The 16,783-nt window shown below is 38.3% G+C and overlaps 1 protein-coding gene across 4 annotated transcripts; it reads right to left on the bottom strand.

Moving 5' to 3' along the window:
• Positions 1-430: 430 nt before the first annotated feature.
• Positions 431-13,301, bottom strand: LOC148821179 (uncharacterized). Of its 4 annotated transcripts, none has more exons than XM_088932829.1 (23): positions 13,064-13,301; positions 12,436-12,491; positions 11,959-12,095; positions 11,710-11,877; positions 11,307-11,401; positions 10,568-10,759; positions 10,251-10,466; positions 9,408-9,599; positions 9,091-9,306; positions 8,258-8,449; positions 7,950-8,165; positions 7,188-7,376; positions 6,928-7,096; positions 6,600-6,724; positions 5,743-6,007; positions 5,001-5,095; positions 4,275-4,497; positions 3,854-3,948; positions 3,266-3,500; positions 1,981-2,559; positions 1,522-1,655; positions 1,236-1,283; positions 431-959 (listed from the first exon to the last, which is right to left on the bottom strand). In XM_088932829.1, the coding sequence occupies exons 1-22, from the start codon at positions 13,178-13,180 to the stop codon at positions 1,257-1,259; spliced, it is 3,933 nt and encodes a 1,310-aa protein (XP_088788955.1). In that variant the 5' UTR covers positions 13,181-13,301; the 3' UTR covers positions 431-959; positions 1,236-1,256. The 4 variants fall into 4 exon arrangements, with proteins under 4 accessions (XP_088788955.1, XP_088788957.1, XP_088788958.1 ...); XM_088932831.1 differs by having other exon boundaries at positions 3,854-3,945; XM_088932832.1 differs by lacking the exons at positions 10,251-10,466; positions 10,568-10,759.
• Positions 13,302-16,783: the final 3,482 nt, after the last annotated feature.

Below are 16,783 nucleotides of genomic sequence, written 5' to 3'. Positions count from 1 at the left end.
CCCCTACCACTGGCTCACACTGATGTTTTTTAAGTTGTACAGTATGTTATTTAACATGTTGTTGCTGCTGCTGTTCTGTGTTTATGTTTTTAACTGCACTTGCGGCTGTGACAATAGAACTGAACTGAGAACTGAGAATTCTTACTAAACAACATGCCCAATACAATTAGTGAATGGTATGTGTTACATATTCCTTTTAAAACAATTAAAATATTACTTTGCATCACAATGACACAGAAATTATGTAGTCATGTCTTGATTTTTTATTATTTATATACGAGGTAAATTTGAAAATTCTCTTACTGTTGTAAAAATAAGAACTCAATGTTAGGAAAACTGACCCCCAATTTAATCTCTCAATAGATCTTCACTTTCCTGTGTGGATTCTCTACCTTTCTCAACTGAAATAAAAAAAAACTCCAAAATATTCTGAAAAAATATTTATTAAAACATTTTATAAGGAAAAAACAAGACAGATATTGAAACTGACAATTTTTTTTTTTTTACAATAATAGCTGCTGAGTTTATTAATGAGGAATAAGGTAATGTAAAAAATTAATCTTCAATCAATAAAAATTCATTGCTAGGCTGAAAATTGTTTAATGTTTTTTTGTAAATGCATAGAGTCCCAAGTAAAATATATTTAATATTAAATATCACTGTCAATGTAAACATCTTTAGACACAGATTCCAGCCACTATTACACATTAAGTAAATCTTTATTTTCTATTTCATGTTGTTTAAATACATTTATAAAATCCAATATAGACACCTGACATCAGCTTTCTCAATGTAACTTACAAAACTGAAACAAAATCACAGAAGGATAACATCTTTTTCTCAATGATCTGAACAGATTTCCCTCTTAAATGAAAATGGCATTAAGAGCAGTTGTTGGATGGGATTCTCCTTTCTTCTCCAAATTTGTTGTTCCATGAGATGCATAAAAAGTACCTCACCTATAAAATAAAAAATAAATATAAAAGTATTTTATATAAAAGTCTGCACAAGCAAATATTCCAAGAAATAAGGTGATGTCATCATTTCAAAGTAAATATTTGCAGAATAGTCAATACCTTGTCAGTAACAGATGTACGTAAAAGCATAAAACTACACGAACATATAAGAACTACAAAATAGAGACTCAAGTGTGAAAGTCTCTCAATCTCAACACTTTCTTCTGCAAGAACTCCTATCAGAATTTCAGGATTTGGCTTTTATATAGACTCACTCACCAGCATTTCATTTCGAATGAGCTATTTGTTCTTTGAAGACTTCTTTTTCTGAAAGCAAAAAAAAAGTTGCTTTATTCACCAGTGCAAAACAAAACTGCATTTTGCACTTCTAATCAACCAAGTCCTACAGATAACACTAGAAGTACTGAACAGCTGTAGAAAATGTAGCAGGTTTAGCACCAAAAAATGCAGCACCAAAAAAAAAGACAAGATTATAGATATAGTTGTGAAACTAAAAGCACACATGGGACTTCCCACTACATTGCACATTGAAATCAGTGGTCACCTTGTCTGACACAGCGCTGACCAGTGCCGGGCTGGTTCCAATGGAGGAGGGCGTGTCAAAAGGAATCCCTTGAGAAGGGCGGAAAGGGGTCTTCTTGATTTTTGTCTTCCTTTTGCCTTTCAATTTACTTTTACCTGTACGGTAAATAATAACAATAATAATAGTAATAACAATAATAATAATAATAATAAAAAAACAGAAGAACAAGAAACATGTCATATCTTAGAATGTACTTAATGTTGATTTCCCCTGAAGTAAATTTCCAATATATTTGAGGTTAAGCCTTTGGAAGTATTTGATAGACGTATCCTCTCCCAAAAAAAAATCACAAAATTCCCATAATACCAATCAGAGAGTGGAGAGCTTTTAATGATGGACTCCTTATTAATCTTCTCCCAGCTGGCGAGAAATACATTACAGTATGTCTGTCTTTCTTTGGATACTTGTGCTAAGACTTACTTTTTTTATTTTCCTTTTTCTTCTCCTTGTCTGCCCTCGGGCTTGATTTCGTGATGATAGGCACCACGGGGCCGCCGTTCTCACTGGCCGTTTTCAGTTTTTTCTCCTTCTTCTCTTTTTTGTCTTTCTTCTTCTTCTTTTTGGCCGCGGGGTCCTTGCCCGGTGTAGCTGCTGTCACGTCGGCTGCCGCTTTCCTCTTTTCCGCTACCCTTCGCTGCTCCTCCTCGTCTTCCTCCTCCTCCGAAGAAGCACTCCTAGGCCGCTCTGCCGAAAGCACTTTCTTTCTCTCCTGGGCCTTGGAGGCGGTGGTCACCAGCGTGTCCTCTGTGTTGCTCTCGGACGAGGACGAATGGTGGTCCACGAGCGACAGGAGGTCCTCGATGGTCGCGGGTGCCTCAGTCTTCTTGGCTTTGCTTGCCGAAGGCTTGCGGGCTTTCTGTTTTGGCGTCTGTTTCGCTTTTTGCCCAGATGCATTAGACATGATCTTCTCTTTCTCCTTTTTCTTCTGTGTCTCTGCAGCCCCCGTTACAGTGGTGACAGCAGGCTCTTGGAAGGAGGCCATTACTGAGATGTCACTGTCTGTGAACAACCAAAAGTTCGGAATTAATTTCAGATATCCATACACTTGAATAACTTTTTCTGTGTAAATAGCTGACCACCCCAATAAAGCCCCAAGGTTTCAAATGAAAAACAAAAGACAGGATAGAAAGGTCATGGATGTACAAAAACACAGTTTTCAAAGGGAAACCAAGCACCTTTTATAACTGTTATAGTCACTATAGTTTTGCATTTCAGACCACATTAGATGTTCTCCTACTCCAGCCTGCACTCATTTCTTTGATGCAGTTAATGAGGGTTAAGGTATTATATTATAGCTCATTAACTTCAGGAAACATATTCACAGAGGTGGTGTAAGGGTAGTTTGAAGTCAAGAGCTTGATGTCTTGTCTGCAAAATCCTCTTAATGCAATTATACCTCTTTCTTGCAGAAAGTCTTCTGTCTATAGAAAATTCACTTAATATTTAATTGCATATATACAGTATCAACACTTAATTGATCGTCTAATCTATAGCGTCTACTATAGATTTAACACTTTCCATGTTCAAGCAAACATTTTGCTTCAGAATGGCTACTTATTTTTTATTAAGTTCAATATTGGATTGTAATTACAGCAATCACCTTGGCTTGGAGTTTGCTAAATCTTGGTCAGTAAAGTTATTGAAGTTCGATTTTGTAATAGCAAATGCCTAAACCCCCTTTCTCTTTGTTTGCCATTTAAAGTACCTGTGAGTGTTCTTGCCAGTAGTTTCCACTTCTCCACATCAGGGCCGCTGCTGTCGGAGTCAGACTCATTGTTTGGCGGGACTGGAGCCGCCTGTGGGGAAGGCTTCTTCATGCCCTTGGCCGCAGTAGCAGTTTTCTTATGCCCTGCTTTTGCTGCCGGATTTCTTGACAGAGAGGATTTCAGTGTCAGCTTGCTTTGTATTGAAGGTTGGACAGTAACTTGCGTCAAAACGGGCTAGAAATCAACAGACAAATAAATATCAGTTAAGAATAAAAAGCTATAACGGAACTTGTCAATATGGATTGCTGAGGATCTTGGGAATTTACAGTCCATGTTGAGTTGGAATTCAATACCTAAACCACAAAGGAATACTCTCATTGTATACTCTGTGATAAAACTATGTAAGTTCACTGAACCACCACAGCTAGCGGTGACTATGACTATTCTGTCATTAAAAATGTTTAAGTTTGGCACAAATTCTGAGATTTCATAAGATCAGGTTTTTAAAACTTTACACTCTCAAGTAAGAGTACAAAAGTCTTTTCATAAGTATTAACAGATTCTGTCTAATTTCAGTTTGCCTTCACCTGTTTCTCATCATCACTGGAGTCCTCTGAACTGCTGTTGGATGTATTTTTCTTTTTGGGAATGGCAGGGGAAGATATCTTCTTTGGAGTAGCTACTAACCAAACAGAAAAGCACATTCTGAAGTTAGGACAGATCATCCAGACAGTACAATGACAGAAGAATGATTCTATTCTTTTTTGCGAGCAGAAAAAACAGATATCAAGTACATATAATCCATGTCCTTTATGCATTTGATTCTGTTTTTAAAGAAGGCTTTTCAAGAAATTTGGGGGTTGTTAAAGTATCTTGTACAGTATTTGATCAGATCCCGTCTTATTTCATACATGACATTTATTAACCCAATTGAGTACTGCAGTATACCTGATCATTTCTTGTAGAGTCATCACTCACTCATTTATCTCCTCTCTGTGTTTACAATACCTTTGGGCATCTTTGCTGGAGGCTGCCAGTGTTCAAGGTCAGTGCTGCTGTCCGTGGCGCTGTCCTCACTCTTTGCTTTGGCTGAAGCAGGTGGGTCAGGAGCTTTACTCTTGCTCTCTTCTGCAGTGCCTGCTTTCTTTGTCTTCGCTTGTGTTGCAGGACGTTTTAACAAAGTCGATTTTGCCACAGGATTAACAGCCAAAGGATATGAGGCTAAAAGAGACTAATATATATGTTTTAGTTAGAAGCAAATCCGAAACAAAGTTCCACAGCAAGTGAGAACCTTATATGCAAGTCATTTTATCAGATTATAACAGGTTTCACACAATTACAGTCAAGTCTCATAAACTGTTACAGAGCGCTAGTAAGGATTAGCATATATGGCAAAGCCAACGAGTACATGTGATTAAAACTGTATTGACACTGCTTCATGTATGATACTGACAATCTGACACCAGAGACGATTTTCTAGCCTACTAGAGCTGCTGCAGCATTGTAGTAGGCTTGGGTGTATTCACCACAATGCAATGGTATCACAGCTTGCTTTAAAAATCCTTCTCTGGGAAGGCATTTTTTGATTGTTTGCACAACAGACAGAGAAGTGTCATATATGAGCATATGCTTGTACATGTTTAATTTATACTCATCAAATGAGTATGTTTTCCACACTTATATCCAATATTAAGGATATACTTAATTCAAATTAATTTAATGTGACCTGCTTACCTGTGAAGGCTCGTCTTCACTGGAACTGCTGTCACTGTCAGCTGAAGCCTTCACTGGAAGAGCACGAGATGTGGCTGACTGCTTTGGAGTTATCGCTAAATAAACAGAGCCAAAATTCAATGCTGAACTTCAGACATTTTGTTCTATACATAGAAGAAGGATGATCAAATTTGCTAATCTAAACTAATATCAGTGAAGATACTGAGGGGAAAATTTCAAAATGAATTGGAAATGGATTTATATTAAATAATCATAGGTGCATATAGAAAGTCTTGCTAGGTAAAATTGTAACTACGAATTTGTTGTCATAATTCAGGTAACTATGAAAAAATCCTAATGTGTAGAGTCATTTAACTTGGGCGTTATAAGCATAGTATAAGAAAGCGTAAGCAGTCATTAAGGGCTGCAAAGGAACAAGTAATAGGTTTATTCCATGCTGAAAAGTGAAGAAAGGAAACATAACATTTCGGCTGTGGAGCCTTCTTCAGGTGTGATGCTAGATCACAAGACAAAAAGCGCTGATCAGCCCCTCATGTTGTCACGTTAGCATTAACAGACGATACAAGTATGATTTGATAAATAGGTAAATGCACTTCTTTAAAAACCTATGGCAAATATTGGGAACCAGAATTTACTAAATTATTCATGGTAAGTAGAAACTGGAAAATCCCCTTTCATAAATGATGCCCAATGCCTAATGAACGCACAAACAAAAAATACCACTTAGAAAAGAGAAGGTTACCAGTTTTCTGGGGAGTCTTCAGTAGTGATGCCTTTTCCTCATCTTCACTCTCTGATGAGTCACTGCTCACACTTTCTGAGCTCTGTTTCTGAACGGCAGACTTTGCAGTTGCCTTGAGCAGGTTTGCTGAGGCCTTCATGTCTGTGGCTTTTGAAACCTTGCCTAGGTGTGCCTTCACTGCTTCTGGCTTACCCAGAGTGCTCTTGGTGGATGTTTTCAGAGCAGTTTTGGGAACAGGAGCAGGAGTCTTCACTGCTGGTGCTTTCTGTCGTTGTATAAAAACACACATCCCTCACTGTTGACAAATACTAGCAAACATCAGGTAATAATAATCCATGGTAAGGAGTCACTGGATACAATACCACAAAATCTGAGAATTTTCCTTACAGTCTGTTGGTCGACTTCCAGCAACAATTTCATTTGCAACGTGTCACAGCACTGATTCATTAGATGTGTGTGGACATATGAGAACACTCAGACAATTGATGCAGCTCTTCAGGGGTAGCAGTTCAGCTACTTCTTGCTGGTGGGTAAAATTCAGCTTTTAGTGGATTTATCTTCCAACCACTGCCTGTAAACCCCTCAGGCTGTCTGGACTGAAACATTGGCAAGCTCTGCAGTTACCTTCAATACAGACGAAACCTATCAGCCATAGACTGGTCTGACCAGAGACTGAACACATCTGCTGAGCAAAATCAGATTGATGATTCATAACACTCTGATCCCGGCTCGACAACATTTTGTTGTTTTCCCCTGACTCATTATTTTTCTGCACAGGAAAGCAAGGCAAATAGTATATTTGTATTAATATAGTGTATTAAAATTGAGGACAATAACAATCTGTATCCTCAGTTTACCTGGAGAGTCTTCTGTGAGACATTCTGCTCTGTGTCACTGGACTCCTCACTCTCAGAGCCCGTCAGCTCTGGGGTGACAGCAGCTGGTTTTACAGCTGGTGATTTGGTCGTGGAATTCTTCACGGCTGAAGACAGATCAATAATTAAAAATATTCCTTCAGTTTTAGGTAGTACAACACAACCAAGAACCTGGCATTTGCATGCATGGCTAGATTAGGCTGTATGATGACTTGCAGTGTGATTTCTGGTGTACTTGTAGCGGAATGGGCTCTAGCACTGACAGCAATAAAACCTCAAGTTATCTGAAAAAGTAAAGGACCATCCATACCAAGCTTCTGTTGCGTTTTGGCAGCTGGCTTCTCCTCCTCACTTTCCGAAGAAGAGTCACTGCTGCCGCTTTCTGTGCTCTTGACCTCCTTGTCCACTAAAGGTGTCTTGGGTGTGGCTTTAGCTGGGGACCCTGACGTAGAGCTGGGTACTGGAGTTCGAAAGGCTTTCTGGAAGTCAAAAGATCAGATCAGCATGGTACTGAGCTGAGCTGGAACAGACATTGGACAATGGATCTCCTGTCGAGAGATTTGCAGTTACCTGTTTGGGAGCCTCTTCCTCTGTCTCTGAGGATCCACTGTCACTCTCTGTGCTATCAGGCTTCTTCTCCACTGCAGATGCAAGTTTGGCGGGGCTGGAAGCTGGTTTCTTGGATTTTAAAGTGGACACTTTTCCTGGAACTGGTTTCGATGAGCTTTGAGACTTAGCACTTAAGCAACCCAGAGTTTTCTGTAAAAGAATGTTACAATAAAAATCGCTAGTAATGACATCACAGGATACAAGATACAGAGGATACTGTTTAGCATGAAAAGTCCTGACCTATTAACTTCTTAGGTGGCAAAGAACTTCACATTTCAAAAGAGACATCTTTTGTCGTCTTAATCTGTAAATCCTGAAAGGCAGGTTACCTAATAAATACAAATGGAATTATAAAAATGATCGTTGTCTTTGGTTTGGATGGGAGTCTCATTGGTCCTGTGTCAGCCTTTGGGATGAGAACTGGTCTCTACAATAGCAAATAGAACCCTTTCATTTAAGATGATACAGTAAATGGGTGTTGTTATTTAAATGATCAGTTACACACAAAATGCATCACAGAATGGATACCTCTGGTTTTATATATCTCTTTGAATACAGATGATTTACCACCTCTTTATTAACACCTGAATATAACCTGAATATCTCAGTCTGTGGCTGGGTTTCTGAAAACACTTAACACACTTGGCACACTGCATTGTAAAGAAATAGATTTTAGCTTTCACTAAGGACTGTGAATGTCTACAGTCACATTTAAGGACACACCTGTGGAGCTGGGGCCTCCTCCTCACTCTCTGACGAGGACTCGCTGTCACTGCCCGAACTCTCTGGGGTCCTGGGCGTAGCTTGAGCCAGGCTCGGAGCTGGACGGGCTGATTTCACTAGGCCCAGAGAAGACATTTTTCCAAGGACTGTCTTTGTACTGTCCATCTTAGCGAGGACTGCAGGCACCGAGTTAGCCTTTGAATCCCGAGCAGCTTTCTGAAAACAAAACAGTGGGCTGTTTAATTAAAAAAAAGAAAGAAAATAGTTTAAACAGAACATACACAGTGGAATCCTGCCATTTGACCAACCTGTGCAGGGGCTTCATCCTCGCTGTCTGAGGAACCACTGTCAGTCTCTGAGCTCTCAGACTTCTTCCCCACAGGCGTGGCTTTGGCCTGGGTGGGAGTGGGCTTAGCAGAGAGTGTCTTACCCAGCCCAGTCTTCACTGTCTTAGCTGGTGTAGCTGATGGAGCGCTAGTCTTTGAGGTGCCCACAGCTTTCTGTAACACAGGTCAATCTTTCAGTGAGCACAACAATTAACAATTATCAAATTACTAAACTACTTGTAAAGCACAGCACAGAAAGGCTCAGCATCTAAAATAATTTCTTTAAAAAATACCTTGAAAAAACTACATATGTGTTTCATGACCCAGATTTTGTGTAGAGAAGAAAATAGTAAAGAGATGACAAAAATGGAAACTGTTTAATATGAAAAGCCCTGACCATTTAACTTGTTAGGTAGCATAGACCTTTGCATTTCAAAAGAGATAGCTTTTTGTGTGTCTCAATATGTAAATCCTGAAAGGCAGTTTACCTAATAAATACAAACAGAATTATAAAAACGACTATCGTCTTCGAATTGGTGGGAAGTCTCATTGGCCCGTGTCAGCCTTTGAGATGAAAACTGGTTTCTGCAATACCAAATGGAAGACTTTCATTTAAGATGATAGAATAATTAGGTGTTATTTAAACAATTGTTTAGGTACATGAGAAAAAAGCATCACAGTTTTATATACCTCTTTGAATACACCATGAACCCTCAGCTCATTAATAACATTGTAATAATTTGAAAATCTCAGTCTGAGGCCTGTTTTCTGAAAACCAAGGAAACAGACTCACTTAACACACTTTAAGGACACACCTGTGGAGCTGGGGTCTCCTGCTCACTCTCTGACGAGGACTCGCTGTCACTGCCCGAACTCTCTGGGGTCCTGGGTGTAGCTTGAGCCAGGCTCGGAGCTGGACGGGCTGATTTCACTAGGCCCGGAGAAGACATTTTTCCAAGGGCTGTCTTTGTACTGTCCAGCTTAGCGAGGACTGCAGGCACCGAGTTAGCCTTCGAATCCCAGGCAGCTTTCTGAAAACAAAACAAAACAGTCCAGTTCACAGCTTAATTAAATAAAGAAAGAAAATAGTTTTAACAGAACATACACAGTGGAATCTTGACATTTGACCAACCTGTGCAGGGGCTTCATCCTCGCTGTCTGAGGAACCACTGTCAGTCTCTGAGCTCTCAGGCTTCTTCCCCACAGGTGTGGCTTTGGCCTGGGTGGGAGTGAGCTTAGCAGACAGTGTCTTACCCAGCCCAGTCTTCACTGTCTTAGCTGGTGTAGCTGATGGAGCGCTAGTCTTTGAGGTGCCCACAGCTTTCTGTAACACAGGCCAATCTTTCAGTGAGCACAACAATTAACCATTATTAAATTACTAAACTACTTGTAAAGCACAGCACAGAAAGGCTCAGCATCTAAAATAATTTCTTTAAAAAATACCTTGAAAAAACTACATATGTGTTTCATGACCCAGATTTTGTGTAGAGGAGAAAATAGTAAAGAGATGACAAAAATGGAAACTGTTTAATATGAAAAGCCCTGATCATTTAACTTGTTAGGTAGCATAGACCTTTGCTTTTCAAAAGAGATAGCTTTTTGTGTGTCTCAATATGTAAATCCTGAAAGGCAGTTTACCTAATAAATACAAACAGAATTATAAAAATGACTATCGTCTTCGAATTGGTGGGAAGTCTCATTGGCCCTGTTGTCAGCTTTTGAGATGAAAATAGGTTTCTGCAATACCAAAAGGAAGATTTTAATTTAAGATGATATAATAATTAGGTGTTGTTATTTAAACAATCGTTTATGTACTGTACATGAGAAAAAAGCATCACAGTTTTATATACCTCTTTGAATACACCATGAACCCTCAGCTCATTAATAACATTGTAATAATTTGAAAATCTCAGTCTGAGGCCTGTTTTCTGAAAACCAAGGAAACAGACTCACTTAACACACTTTAAGGACACACCTGTGGAGCTGGGGTCTCCTGCTCACTCTCTGACGAGGACTCGCTGTCACTACCCGAACTCTCTGGGGTCCTGGGCGTAGCTTGAGCCAGGCTGGGAGCTGGATGGGCTGATTTCACTAGGCCCGGAGAAGACATTTTTCCAAGGGCTGTCTTTGTACTGTCCAGCTTAGCTGGGACTCTAGGCACTGAGTTAGCCTTCGAATCCCAGGCAGCTTTCTGAAAACAAAACAAAACAGTCCAGTTCACAGCTTAATTAAATAAATAAAGAAAATAGTTTTAACAGAACATACACAATGGAATCCTGCCATTTGACCAACCTGTGCAGGGGTTTCATCCTCGCTGTCTGAGGAACCACTGTCAGTCTCTGAGCTCTCAGGCTTCTTCCCCACAGGCGTGGCTTTGGCCTGGGTGGGAGTGGGCTTAGCAGAGAGTGTCTTACCCAGCCCAGTCTTCACTGTCTTAGCTGGTGTGGCTGACGGAGCGCTAGTCTTTGAGGTGCCCACAGCTTTCTGTAACACAGGCCAATCTTTCAGTGAGCACAACAATTAACAATTATCAAATTGCTACTAAACTATTTGTAAAGCACAGCACAGAAAAGTTATCGTCTAAAAGAATTTATTAAAAAATAAGCCTTAAGAAAAAAACTACATTGATTAAGCTACTTTAATCTTGTGAATAGAAATAAATATTTCAGGAAAACAGTTCCTCGAACGCAGTAAATAAAAATGAAGTTGGTTTTTACAACATTAACATGGTAAAATGCATATGGAAAACTCTTCATACCAAAGGCATTTTTGGAGTCACGTTGTAATATGTACACCCTAATTTGACGTGTTCCCCAAACCAAAAGGAATGAGAAGGAAACAATCAAGACCACAGACAGAAGGACTTGCATTAGAATGAGTTTAAATCATGCTTGGGTACTCGTGTGATCATATTTTGTAATAAAGTAATAACTTTATGTGCAAATCTTATAAGTTTGGCAAAAGACCCCCACATTCATTGAACTGTTATTTGCTGTGATTAGGATATCTCCTCAACTTTAAAGGACCAGACCTGGGGCACCTTCTGAAGTTCCTCTTCTGAGTCTGTTTCCTCACTACTGCTGCTGCTTGAGTCTTTTGTGGCTTTAGAAGCAGAAAGTACAGGAGCTAAAAAGAGCAAATAGTAATAATGGACATCCTCTAAAGAACACATTACACATTTCCACTGCTGCATTTTCAGCTTCATGAAATGTAATTAATCTTTCCAGTCTTGTGCAAAGTCAACAACAGCACGTGGATGAAGCATCCAAACTCCTCAAAGGAAAGACAGACACGGGCTTCGTTCACAAGTGCTTTCAAAATCAAAAGGAATACACAAAATTACAAACCACTACATATTTTTAAATCAGCTGTTTTCCAAACTCCAACCCAGTGAGCCAAGTTTCCCTTCCAAATAAGGCTCCACGTCATCTTACCAGGCTTGTCTGATGCTTTTCCAGGTGGTTCCTGCTCAGCTTCACTGTCAGACGTGTCGCTGCTCTCCGAACTCTGAGTTTTCTTTCCAGGACCGGGAGGCTTTTTTGCAGGCTTTCCAGGACTGGAAAGATTAACTTTTCCTGAAGTGTTCTTGGTAAGATTTGTTTCTATTTAAAAAAAAACACCATCAGTTTGTGATTGCCCAGTAAATAGTACAATACATGAAGGGAAGAGAGGCCTGTCAATACCTTTAACAGGTTTCTTTTCAGTTTTCTCGTCTTCTGAACTCTCACTGCTGCTCACAGGATCTGATTGTCGAGGCCTCTTAACTGGTGATCCAAGGGCACCTTCCTCTGACTTTCTCTTATTTAGGTTCTCGGGGGCTCTGGAATGAACGATTTTCTTTTTGATCTGTCACAATTCCGGATTGCCCTCAGTCATCTACAGTATGTCTTCCAACTACTTTAATTAAAAAGAAATATTGTGAAAAACAAAAATATTCTATAAATGCATAATGATCCTAATTACAAAGATCAAACTCGTATAATTTGCCAACAGTCTTGCTTCATGATTTAAATAAGGGGGGGGGGGGATTTTTTTTTTAATGGACGTATTATTTTTTACAATTATCAAAAAGTAAAATGTTGTCTACTTTGGGTGAGCACGTGTCTTTTTAAATTTCCACTGGACCACATGGGTGCACATTGACAAAGTGCGGCACTTACTTCATCCAAGACGTGTAGATATCTTGTAGCGATGTCGACAGTACAGGACTGCCCTTCTGTAGGGAAAAAAAAACGAGATACAGTGCCAGTGATTGAAAAACAAAATTATAAACCCCTTAACGTGCACTAAAATAGAATACAGGACACGGCACCAATTAACAAAGAAGCTCATGTTAAAAATACTTATAAATTTTTTTTTAACAATTAACTTTTTTGAACGTGGCGATTTGTGAAGTTTGCTGAGGTTTCTCAAAACCGCCTGCGAGACATGGAGAAAACACTTTTCAAGTGTTTTGATGGTGCGAAACAGCACAAAATCTCCTTAACTTCTATGGCCATATAATAAATTATGTCGATATAGTAGTTATACATATTAGATCTGCTAAATTTGTTACTACCATACACCAATAGTAATTAAAGAAAAACAATGTTAAAGATGATCCACAGAAATATGCAAATATTTTACACGAGATCAGAGCTTTTAGTACTAGGAAACTGCGATTCAGTGAAGTTAATAAACGTAAACCATACATCAACAATTTCAAATAAATGTATTTAATAGCTTTATTTGACATTAGTTTAAAGTATTATCGCAAGAAATCTACATATGTATACTGTAACGTATTACCTGTAAAACATGTTTTTTGACTTCATTCGCAGCCTTTTTGTAACCGTTTTCACTAAGATGTTGATAAATCAAATACAACAACTCATTTTTTAACGAATCTTTGTCTTTTGAAGACATGTTGGGCACCAGTAACAACTCAAATATTAAGAAAATCTGAATAAAATTATTAAACTCTCATCATGCATTCTCGTAAAACTCCACGCATTCCACTTTCACCTTTGACCGAAAAATCTTTTCCGCTCCTTTAGGTGCATCCTGGGAAATGTAGTCTTGCGTATTACTAATGTCTTTTTTCCCAAACAAGTTCAAACTCCCAGTGCCCTGGCTGAATCAAGAGAGGAGTTACGTGCAAATATACGAATATGTTGTCTATAACAACGTTTCTTTTGCAAAACCTATTTCATACTAGGCGCTCACACTCTCATATACAGTATACGGTAAAAACATGTCATCAATATAGTAAACGGATGTCTGAATTTAGTTTACTTGTTGGGGGAGACGTAGCACTTCTCCCTGTAAATACTTCTTCCTTCGATAAATGCAATTTATCAACAGTCTAACTGCAAGTGCTTAATATAGACAAAATATAGAATATAGAAACTATACACTTGGGAAACACTGAGAATATACGTATGTGAACATAATCGAATCATCACATTACCACATAACCATTCCTACACACCCTAGTCGACATAAGCTCTCAACATAGTACCTTACTTTCTTTCTTTACTTTCATATGTATTACAACGCACTTATTTTACAACAAACGATTTCCTTTGACATGCAGGTAGAGGCCCAATAGGTGGCGCTAGTCAGTCACTATTCCGTTTACACTCAAACTGATGGGAGCTACGTTTTGTCGCTTTATAAACAAACCAAATGTACATTTGAAAAGTACAATCTGGTAAATAATTCACTTTTAAGATAAGAGATAATAAAGGAAATAATTAAGATAATGAAGGAAACACAAGGAAAAAAACAAGGCTTTTATTCTGATTGACAATGGTTAAAAGGTTATTCACTGTGAAAAGAAAAACTACTGTATATAACCTCTGCTTTAGTAGCATTTGTGTAAAAGGTTGACAAGTTGTCACCGGCTAATACTTGAAATGTCTGAGAAAACAGGGTTTTTATGACTGTTTGGTGATGGCAATATTATTTGCATGTCATTCTTATAATACTTTTCAGATCATGTTAAAAGACTTGAATGAATCAGAGCCATCTGCTCTGAGAAAATGTAGATTAAATTCTTTTAAAAAAAAGATAAAACGCTGTAAAAATGTTAATTCAGGTGTGCACATCTACAGGCCTCAAGGTTTTTGTTTTTGCAGCTGTGCACTAAAATTGCCAATTGAACATATAATTTATATTTTTGAGCTTACTTAAACCAATTCAATATTTTGATGCATTAGATGTATAAAAGTCTATAAAGGGACTTGAATTTTATGAGGATTGGGTATAACATATAAATCTTTTCACTTGCACTTTATTTAAAGGTGATATTGCGTTAGAAATGTCACTGTAATGAAATTGCAGCCTAACTAATTCTTTTTAGAGGACTGGTTATTTTTAATAAATGGTTCACAGAACATTTTTACCTACAGATGGATTTTATTTAAACACTTCTCGTTGCAAATGTTTATCACATTCTTATCATTTGTTACATTTATTATTACTCACAGTGTCATGGTTTATTTAATAAAATACTTTATATGTATTTTACATGATGCTGTCTTGGAGATATTCATAGATGGAAATCTCATTTAATTGTCTCTGAGTTCACTTTGCATTTGGTATTTGAGAGGGCTCTAGCAGCAAACAAATATAGAGTTGAAAAAGAGTGCAGCTCTGTGCACAGAATTAAATATCTTTATAGAACATTGTGTACTCAGATTTCTAAATCTGCCTCCCTGAATTCAGCACCTAATACCTGAGTGGGGAGATGGTGGAAACCTGCCAGCAAAAACAAGCCAGCACAGGAAGCTGATATTTACTCCACAGTGAATAACTCATGGTTTTGCTAGTACTACCCCCTCCACCTTCACATTGACTGGGAGATCAAACTATCGATAAAGCAAATCAACAGTATGACTGCAGGCCAGTAAAGTCTTAACAAATCTGTTATTCATAAATGAAGATCATGTTAAACTTTCTTATCATACCGAATGAATAAAAGGGTGTTTCTTGAAAGAGAACTGTCCTGTACTGTATGTACAGTTTCTCGTCTCACCCATTTGAAGATCTCACAAGGGCAGCTACTGTACGTTGGCAACAGATGTCCACTCTGACACACTTCCGAGGGTCTAGGAAACTCATCTTCAGCAGGGCCCCAGTGAAATTCAGGCACTAGCTAAAACAGTGTCTTTCCATAGTTTGGAAAGATTGGTGATTAGAGAACAGAACTCTAATTGACAAGCAGTACACAATTATATGGCCTTCCGAATTCCATCCCAGTGCAGAATTTTGGAAGCTCTGATATTTGTATTAATGGTGGACTAGTCTGACCTACAAGTAAGTAACTCCCCTTGCTCAAATGAAAATTCGGATGGAAATTAGGCACGTGCAAGTGCGAAGAGCAACAAAATAAAAATAAACACTCAATATAAGACACGAAAACAGAAATAGTACCAGAGAGAGACTACAAAGCTAATGAATTTACAAGTATCATTCTTGACAAGGGAGGTGGTGATGGGATGTTTACCAGATTCTGTTGGAATAGCTCCCATCTGAGTGCTTGCTTAATTTCTTGGGAATGAGTTTGAGAACAAAACTAAAATTAACATATCGCGTAGATGATACTAATGATATTATATCATAACAGTATAGGATTTTATCACTTGCATCCCTGTCTAAATGAGTTTAAATTCCATCTATACCGCAGATTCACAATTAACTTGAGGTCTGTGTTTCTGGGGTTAAAGATCTTCTTTGCTGTGACACTACCATATTTTATACATTCATTTTGCAGTCGCAAAACTCCAACACAGTTCATTTTAACCCTATGGCTGATAATCTCTGTTACTTCAACATTTTTACCATACGATGTCATTATTTTAAAGAGGGGCATCATGAGATAATTATGTTCACGGCTTTTTTCTCGATGAATTGTTAGCAGTAAGAGTTTGGAGCTACTGTATATTGCTTCTTTCATGAATAAAGGTAGTTTTTTTAATCTATCCTAACATCTATATTTATTAGAAAATACAGCTCCAATTGTTAACTGGCTTGAAAACATTCACAAAACATCTGGTTCCTAAAAAATAATCTGAACTACTCTTCCAAAAGAAAATCTACAGTAATTAGGAAGAGAATGTCAGAACAATACAGATCTTGAAATAGTGCAGTCTGGCCCCACCTGATTTTTTTCTTTCATTTTTTTCTCCTCCAGTATAGAGGTTTTTGACAGACTTTTAGAAGTGAAAGACTTTTGTAAGGCCATCTGTAAGTAATTATGCCACAGGCTCTGTGCTATTAGGTGAGCTGGGCTTAAAAAATTGGCATATCTCCCAGAGTGCCTTCCTCGAAAATAATTTAGTCCAGCTGTAAAGTCCAGTTTTATCTCTCTATTCTTACAGCTCTTTCCCAATCTTTGGCAAATCTTGGGCAGGCTGCAGTGTGAAAACAGCAACTATCATGATCTAAATCCATTGCCTTTATTTGATTTCAGTTAGCTTTCTGTACGTACACAAAAAAACAACAAAACACTCCAAAGCAAGATAT

Source organism: Atractosteus spatula, chromosome 14 (genome assembly GCF_055471065.1).
Source record: "Atractosteus spatula isolate fAtrSpa1 chromosome 14, fAtrSpa1.hap1, whole genome shotgun sequence".
NCBI lineage: Eukaryota > Metazoa > Chordata > Actinopteri > Semionotiformes > Lepisosteidae > Atractosteus > Atractosteus spatula.
The sequence above is the reverse complement of the archived record's forward strand: the minus strand, read 5'-3'. Positions and strand labels throughout refer to the sequence as shown.

Bases quoted from the DNA above. Each gene is read 5' to 3' on its own strand.
- LOC148821179 (XM_088932829.1), bottom strand. From the start codon at position 13,180: ATGTCTTCAAAAGACAAAGATTCGTTAAAAAATGAGTTGTTGTATTTG. The intron at 7,097-7,187 runs GTAACTGCAAAT...TTTGACTTCCAG, and splicing joins AGGAAGAGGCTCCCAAACAG to AAAGCCTTTCGAACTCCAGT. The intron at 1,284-1,521 runs GTGACCACTGAT...TTTTGCTTTCAG, and splicing joins TCAGCGCTGTGTCAGACAAG to AAAAAGAAGTCTTCAAAGAA.